Source organism: Artemia sp. Qi Xiang Cuo, chromosome 11 (genome assembly GCF_049724085.1).
Source record: "Artemia sp. Qi Xiang Cuo chromosome 11, ASM4972408v1, whole genome shotgun sequence".
Lineage (NCBI taxonomy): Eukaryota > Metazoa > Arthropoda > Branchiopoda > Anostraca > Artemiidae > Artemia > Artemia sp. Qi Xiang Cuo.
The window spans coordinates 29,974,927-29,984,025 of record NC_142804.1 but is presented as its reverse complement, the minus strand read 5'-3'; the positions used below and the strand labels follow the sequence as shown (position 1 = coordinate 29,984,025).

The 9,099-nt window shown below is 37.3% G+C and overlaps 1 protein-coding gene across 1 annotated transcript in view; it reads right to left on the bottom strand.

Annotated features, from left to right (window-relative positions):
* The window catches only part of LOC148946859 (uncharacterized), a 45,812-nt gene that overhangs the window by 26,552 nt on the left and 10,161 nt on the right, over positions 1-9,099 (bottom strand). Inside the window, exons 3-4 of the mRNA XM_089097166.1 lie at positions 8,085-8,166; positions 6,381-6,543 (exon numbers count right to left, since the gene is read on the bottom strand). Coding sequence (XP_088953292.1) covers positions 6,381-6,543; positions 8,085-8,166 — 245 coding nt within the window. The remainder of the gene's footprint in view (positions 1-6,380; positions 6,544-8,084; positions 8,167-9,099) is intronic.

Below are 9,099 nucleotides of genomic sequence, written 5' to 3'. Positions count from 1 at the left end.
GATAAATATCGTCGAAGGGAATAACACAGTGCAAGCGTTTTAATCAAATATGTCTGCTTTGGTTCTTCCACCTTTACCGACTCAGGCACGAGTTGCTTCTGTTTCTGTTGATGCTCTAACAAATTCTGTTAAGAAACTAAAATCAAGTTCTGATGATATTGACGGCATTAGTGCTTGTCATTTAAAAATAAACTGCCCGCCTTTGTTTTTCCATTTACTGTTGCTTTTCCAAATGTGCCATTGTTGTTCCCTAGTTCCTGACAGCTTCTTGTGCAGAAACATTACTTTCGTTCTTAAGCAAGGTAAGACGCCATTGGAACTTCCTTCTTACAGGCCTTGCCGATAATCTTAATAAGATTTCCGAATAGATCCTACTTCCTTTTTTATGTAACAATGCTGACTTAAGGGGAAAATCAGTTGGGCTTTCAGTCTATTGTTGGATGTCAGCACACTAAACGCGCTCTCGCTTACCTTCTTAAAGATGCTTGGCTAAAGGGTATCATTTCCATATTTATGCTCTTTATCTTTCTAAGGTTTTCCATATCATAGTTCACAACCACGCTCTTCTTTCTCCATCTAGTCATGGCATCATCTGTACACTTCCCCTGGACACTTCCGATGTTACTGTTCGTCGAGGCTTACGGTAGGTGGAATTTAATCTAGAAGTATTTTCACATTTCTGAAATACTTCAGAATATTGTTCCTGTTCATTTTATTGAATTGAGTGATACACCCTACCTTGCCCATGCTTATGACATTCTTCTAATAAATCGATCCAAAAATTGGTCTGTTGCAGAGATGGTCCATAAAGCTCCTTTTGTTTTCAATAAAAGTGATCTTTCGCTTAATATTACTAAATGTGAATAGCTTTCTTTCAATATTTCTTTCTCTAAGAAGGGACCTTTAAGTTCTCCAAATCTCTCGACTCTAATGTTGATTCGATTAGGTTGTTGGGTATTACTCTTACAAAAAAGACTTAAGGCACTTAAACCTTAAGGGTGCGCGCTGTCCGTAATGCTAAGGTGAAAATTCAGACTGGCTACTCTAAATTGTAGCCAACAGGGGGTAAGTATAGTCGTGTTACCATGGGTAAGCTTTTTTCTACTTTTTCTAACCAGTCGATTCTTTACCCCTCTGGCCTTTACTCAATTTTTAAGGGAAAAAAATGCCTCCTATATTCAATCTTCCTATTTCGGTTACTGTAAATTTCTTCTTTATCTTTCTCCTTGGTATCAGAATCGTAAAATAATAAGAAATTTTCACCTGCCAAATATCATCAAGAATTTGACTGACTTAAACAATAAGCTGTCTTCAACGGCGTATTAGCACTTGTCGCCTTACTATGGTTTGGCCCGCTTGTTTTATCAGTGTTTTTTTTTTTTTGGGGGGGGGGGGTTGATTTTTGCTCTTGTGATTATTTTTTCTTAAATACTCCATTATTAATCGTTTTGATGTATGTGGGTTATAAATAAATATTATCATTGTATTATTGCATTTGAAATATAAATTACGTGCAATATGAAATATGCATGACCCTTCATTTCTTAGTCCTTTCTCCTCACCCTTTACTCTCGGTACAGACTCCTCACGACCAACACTGAATTCTTCCAAGTGACTTTGGGGGAGTTGCCCGCTGGCAAGACAAATCTCCCGGTCGTAGGCTTAGTCTCAGAAGATCGCAGTGTAAATTACTGTTCTACCGTTTACAACACACTGGCCGGTACCCAAGTTGTCTACAAGTGATTTTGGTATTCGACCTTATGGAATATTTGATTTATTCGATGGTGAAGCTGCCCTGTCACCGTCTTCCGACGGCAAGCAACCGCCGAACCTTGGCTCCAAAGAACTAATACCCATTGCTAAAAGCTAAAGGACCAGGTTAGCGTTTAGCCACCAGTGAGTCCGAACGCACGGTACCGTTGTGAACTCCAGCACAGATTCTACTTTCAGAGGCTTTCAGGTATAATCACAAGGACGTAGCCTCGCACCATTAGCCATTCGACCAAGTGCAAAATCAAATGTCCAAACCTGCGGTTCCTTTCGTACTTCGCAGGATTACTATAGCAACGGCTTTGGACGTCTGTAGGGTAAAACTAACCTATCTCACGACGGTCTAATTACAGGCAGCGCAATAGCGCTGCCTAAGTAAAGAACAATGTTGGCACAATGTATTAGATTTTGGTTTTGGTTTTAGACCAGGGCACTTCGTATCGAAGGAGTTGTCGTAGAAACTTCGGAAAGGGCTCATTCGATTTGATATTAGTGGCTTGTGCCCTTTTTAATAGTCGAAAGTGATTGGAAGGCAACTAACACTCTTTCCACGCCCACCATTTCTCCAAACACATCCACTCAAAAGTTTGAGATAGCTATTTTGTTCAGCCTAATGGATTTCCAGATAGAAATTATATTTTTGAGGAGGACACTCCCCACAACGCTCAGGGCAAAGGTTTTAAGTTATGCCCTGGGGGCATATAAGAACGATGTTGGCACGTATTATTTATTATTTTTTTTCCTTTAGACCAGGGCACTTCGCATCGAATAAGTTGGTCGTAGAAACTTCGAAAAGGGCTCATTCAATTGGAAATTGGAGTGGATTGTGCTCTTTTTAATAATCGAAAGTTATTGGAAGTCAATTAACACACATTCCATGCCCACCATTTCCCGAAACACATCCAATCAAAATTTTGAGATAGCCATTTTGTTCAGCGTAGTTGATTTCAAGACATAAATTATGTTTTTGAGGAGGACACTCCCCCGCAGCCCTCAGGGCAAGGGCTGTAAGTTATACCCTGGGGGTATATAAGGGTCTTATAGTAATTGTTGTCGTAGAAACTACGAAAAAAGCTTATTCTCCTTAAAACTAAAAGGTCTCGTGCACTTTTTACATAGCTAAAAGTGATTGGACGGCAAGTAACCCCCCTCTCACGGCCACCTGTTCCTCAAACACCTCCAATCAAAAATTTTAGATAGCCATTTTATTCAACGTAGTTTTTATTTCTGGAAAATAGGTCTTTGAGGTTGACACCCCCCCCCTCCCACAGACAACTGGGCAAGAGTTACAAGGAATGCCCTGGGGGGATATAAGGATCTTATAGAAAACATTATCATAGAAACTTCAAATAGGGCACTTTCTATTGGAAATTGAAATGGATATTGCCCTTCTTCATAGTCGAAAAGTGTTTGGAAGGCAACTTACACCCCTTCCACGCCCACCATTTCCCCAAACACATCCAATCCAAATTTCGAGATAGCCATTTTGTTCCATGCAGTTTGAAGTTCAGGAAATTATACCTTTGAGCAGGACACTCCACCCACAGTCTTCAGGGCAAGGGTTATAAGTTATGCCCTGGGGGCATATAAGCTTTTTATTGAAATCTTTGTCGTAGAAACTTGAAAAAGAGCTCATTCGATTGGAAATTTAAAGGACTAGAGCTTTTTTTGTCAAAAGTGACAAAAGGGCTAGTGCCTTGTTTGCCTCTCATTACAGGCAATCTAACAGTCTTATGTCAATTTTAAATTCTTGGTCAACATGCCTGAGACTCTAGGCAGGCATGCCTTTCCAAAAACTAACAAACAAGTATGTTTCCAATAAGAGAGTCATGCATACACCCGCCATTTACCCGTTCCCCAGCCATTTAAACAATTGCCTCTCAATTACTTGGACTATCTGTCTTGGATTTTCTCTGTCTACAATTAGCCATGTCTTGATAAAACCTATGCAACCTACTGCAAAATACTTGATAACTTCAATTCAAAATCAACAGACTCGGTCGAGGAGAAATTGGAAATTGAAATTGCTCTTTTTAATAGTCGAAACTGAGTGGAGAGTAATTAACCCCCCTCTCACGCCCACCAGTCGAAAGTGATTTGAGGGCAACTAACCCCCCTCTCACGCCCACATTTTCCCCAAACACATCTAGTCAAAATTTTTAGATAGCCATTTTATTCAACGTAGCTGAGCTTTGGAAATTAGCTCTTTAAGGATGAAAAACCCCCCCTCCCAAAGCCCTCAGGGCAAGGGTTCTAAGTTATGCCCTGGGGGCATATAAGGTTTTATAGAAAGCAATGTTGTAAAAACTTCAAAAAGGGCTCATTCAGTTGGATATTGAAAGAGCTAGTGTCCTTTTAATAGTCGAAAGTGATTGAAGGGCAACCGACCTCCCTCTCACGCCCACCATTTTTCCAAACACGTCCAATCAAAATTTTGAGATATCCATTTTGTACAACGTAGTTGAAAGTTCTGGAAATTAGGTCTTTTAGGATTATAGTCCCCCTCAGAGCTCTCAGTGCAAGGGTTCTAAGTTATGCCCTGGAGGCATATAAGGTTTGTATAGAAAGTTGTTGTAGAAATTTCAAAAAGGGCGCATTTGATTGGACATTGAAATTGCCCTCTTTAATAGTCGAAAGTGAGTGGAGAGTAATTAGCCCCCTCTCAGTCCCACCATTTCCCCAAGAACATTCAATCAAAGTTTATAGATAACCATTTTGTTCAACGTAGTTGAAAGTTCTGGAAATTATGTATTTAAGGATGACAAAACCTCCCGAGCCCCCAGGGCGAAGGTTGTAAAAACATTCAATCAAAGTTTATAGATAGCCAATTTGTTCAACGTAGTAGAAGGTTCTGGAAATAAGGTCTTTGAGGATGACAACCCCCCCCCAGTTCTCAGGGCAAGGGTTGTAAGTTATGCCCTGGGGGCATATAAGGTTTTTTATTGAAAGTGTTGTCGTAGAAACTTTAAAAGGGCTCATTTGATTGGAAATTGAAAGGTCTAGTGCCTTTTTTAATGGTTGAAAGTGTATGGAGAGTGACTAAAGCCCCTCTCACAGTCACCATTTCCCAAAACACCTCCAATCAAAATTTTGAGATACCCATTTTGTTTAACGTAGTTGAAAGCTCCGGAAGTTAAGTCTTAAAGGATGACAACCTACCTAACAGCCCTTAGGGTAAGGGTTTTGATTTATGCCCATGGAGCATATAAGGTGTTAGAAAGCGTTGTCATAGAAACTCAAAAATGGCTCATTAGATTGGAAATCGAAAGGCCTAGTGCCCTTTTTAATAGTCGAAAGTGAGTTGAAAGCTTGACATGTTTATAGTAAAGATCGATGTGGATATAATACATTATTTTTTTCTTTTCTTTTTTTTTTAGACCCGGGCACTTCGTATCGCAGGAGTTGTCGTAGGAACTTTGAAAAGGGCTCATTCGATTGAAAATAGAAAGAGCTGATGCCCTTTTGAATAGTCGAAAGTAATTGGAGGGCAACTAATACCCCTCCCAAGCCCACCCTCCCATTTTCCCATTATGTTTAAAAACTAAATGTTGCCTTAAGATTAAATCAAAATGCACTGTGTTAATGCTAATTCCCAATAAGGCATCTCAGCAGAATCACAAGAACAACTGAGGGTATTATGTTCAAACTTTTGGGGCTACTTCTGCTCTTAAAATTTAACCAAATCAAAATAGCGTAAGTGTATCCAAGCTATTAAAGAAAGTAAACATATTTTTTTGCGAATGGTATCAAGTTTTCCATTTCAGGTCAACTAGAGGAGGTATGAAACTAAATTAAACACTACTATTTGTGTCCAGATTTTTAAAACGGTGTATGCTGTTAAAAATAGCTGAGAATTTTTCTCCAGCATAAAGATAGCGGGCCGAACTATAAAGTCTTAAAAAAAACGAAAAGATTTAAAGTATTATTTTCTTTTTCCTTGAAAAGACTATGTCAATATAAAACGAACAGAAATTAATTAAAAAACTTTTTCCACAAAATAAGTTTTCCAAAGAAAAGTAAAGAACTCCATTAAACAAAAAATGAGAAAAATAAAATCAGATAATCTACCAAGCGTGAAACTACAACAAATCAGCATCAATAAATAAATAAAACCCAAAACGAACAGAAGCTACAATAAATAACCGAGTCAAACTCAAAACGAGCAGAAATTAACATAAGCAGGGCTCAAAACCCCTATGCCTTCCCAAGGCCAGAACATAATTTACACTTTACTGAAAAAATACATAATATTATTTGATTTATTAAAGTTATAAAAGTAAAAACATTTATACTTTTTTCAGTAAAGTGCAAATTATATTCTGGCCTTGGGAAGGCATAGGTGTTTTAAGCCCAACTTATGTTAATTTCTGCTCGTTTTGAGTTTGACTCGGTTATTTATTGTAGCTTCTGTTCGTTTTGGGTTTCATTTATTTGTCGATGCTGATTTGTGGTAGTTTCACGCTTGGTACATTATTTGATTTTACTTTTGCTAATTTTTTGTTTAATGGAGTTCTTTACTTTACTTTGAAAAACTTATTTTGTGGGAAAAGTTTTTTTAATTAATTGCTTAAAAGCGCAATAACAGTACTCCAAATAAGAAGCATACATACTTGGTGACTGTGAAGGTGCGCCAGGTGCAGATTGAGTCCCATAATAACCTGGCCCACCCGGAGGACCAGGAGGGTTTGTTGAAGCACCGGTAGGGGGGTGCGGTGGGACTTGAGCCTCGGGATTTGGGGGTGCTGATGCTGATCCTGGTACTGAATGTGGAGGCTAGAAGAAACATTGAAACAAAGCTAACAGTTTAAAAGTGCATTAAGTGTAAATTAGAGAAAATAATAATGAGCCTCTTAGTAGTCCTGACATTCCTATTGAATTATTGAACCTAATTGTGTATACTTTTTTACATTCTAGGATTATTTAAGGTTCTATCAAGCCATTTCTCTTTTTTCCCTTTTTTGTATGTAAATCAAGGGCGTATTCGGGATTTTTGTTTGGGGGGAGGGAAGATTTTTTTTTTTTTTTTTTGGGGGGGGGGGGCGGGGATGAGAAAAAAACTTTAAAGAACGCATCAAAAATTTGTTTATATGCATCTGTCACATTTATACGATTCAGACAAAATTTCGGCGGGGGGGGGGGTATGTTCAAACCCTCAAACCCCTCCCCTCTGGACACGGATTTTATGTATATGCAAAGATTTCTAGAAAAACTGGAATAAATTAAAATAAAACAAGATAATGAAAAAAGGACAAGGTAATTTATTTTTCAAGATCTTAAACAGCATTAAAAAGTAACACCACGGTCCTAAGACTAGCATATGTTGGAGGAACTCCGAAAACTAAAGAAGAAAAAACTAGCCAGAGTTTAAACTCCAGCTAGTGGGTGACCTTTCCTCTCTGTTCCAGCTTACAATTTTCGTTTTAAATTAACACAGAACTAAAATGATAAGAGTTAGAAAGAAGTACAGAAGTAGAAACTCAGGAAAAGCTCGAAAGATGCAGAGTTTACACTACACCCTCATAATTTAACTGAAAAGGCAAAACAGATATGTTACAACATTTTTAAGTTATTTCTTTGTTTGAGAAACCGATAGTTTTCCAGTAGGCTGGACAATATTAGCGACCAATGTTATGCTTGTTTTAAGTACATAGGTTTAGTCAATCAATTAGTAGGGATAGCTCAATACCAGCTCAGCTGAAAGAGCCTTTTCGTCACCTAGGAGCTACCCACTACATGACATTGATCATAAGTAAATATGGGAGAGCATTTACTTGGAAAGACCATTCAAAAACAATCAGTTTTTTATATCACTTTGAAAAAGCCATTTTTAAAAGGTGGGGCGAGATTTACATCGTTCCTATTTTCTTCCAGTTTATAAGAGTCTTTAAAATTCAATTGAATTAATAATAAATGCACTGCCATGCGAGCGTATTTCAGAGATTAGCCTTCTAAAGCAATAAAAGTCAGACTCTTTTTTGCCTATAAGAAACTCAAAGACGATCGAGTCAGTAATAGCAAAGTCCTATCCCAAGTCAGAGGCCTACAACCACCCACCCGATGAACGTAATTACATCACTCAACGTTTGACTCACAAGACTAAGAAAAAATAATTTTAAATTACGTACTATCACATTTCAATTTGTTCCTCATCCATTTTATCCGACTCAGCCCCTTCCCCCACTAGAAATTGTGCCTTGGCCTCTCTCCATTAGCTTTCAATTTTCCATGAACGCGCACATAACTATTGCCGTGATCCAATTGAGAATCGAAACTTAGTAATAAGAGCTAAGAATTCTGGAATACAAGCAACTTACAGGCAGTAACTGAGATATATTCGTTCCTGATTCAGCCAAAGATGCTAAGAAAACTAAATTCCGATGAAGATGTTGCTGATACCTACAAAAAATAATATCTTTAACACCATCATAAAAGAAAACGACAGACACTGGTATAATTGATTATTTTGTTCCCCATCCCCCTCATATTTCATAGTAAAAATATTGTAAAAAAAAATTGCATAAAAAAAATACAGTTGATCGAACATTTGAAACGAACACTCAAATTTTGCAAAAATTTCAACTGGATTGCGACATTTTATTTATTAAGCAAAAACCCTTAAAAAACTAGAAAAATTCCTATAGACCCATAATAAAACTATGTGAATTAAAAACGATCAGAAATTAAATTAAAAAGTTTTTTTTTTAAATCCTTTTTCGAAGAGAAAGTAAGAGCAATATTAAAAAAAAAATAAAATATAAATAGTCACTAATACATCAAACATCAAATGAATAGAAACTACTATGAATGCGAAAATGTAATCAAAAACAAATCGGAACCAAAATGAACAAGATTTACGTTGATAAGGCAACGCAAAGCTTTGCAACAGCCTTTAGTCGACTTTACCAGCAATCTTTGATACACTTTACAAAATTGAGGTGGGAGCAAAACTTTGGTCATTTTTGAGTAGATTCATTAACCAGCTTTTTGTCAGTGTTTACCAAAACAAAGGAGTTGCCAGCTCTTTGGAATCTCATGAGCAAATTTCTGTGAAAAAAAAACTGTTGCAGCGTACATTCATCAGCTCTTCGAGGAAAATCAAACAGTTAAACAAAAAATTGCATCTTGCTAAGTTCAAAAATTGATTATACTGCAGTGCAACATTTTTTTTTAATATCACAACTAAGAAAGGCCAAAGGGAAATTATTAATCAATGAGAGAACTATAAAAGTTCGGGAATGCACACATGGTACAATTCCTCTCCTTTACCTCAATCCAAAACACAGGAAATGAAATCACAAAATCCAGATAATCACAACCAGAAATGCCTTA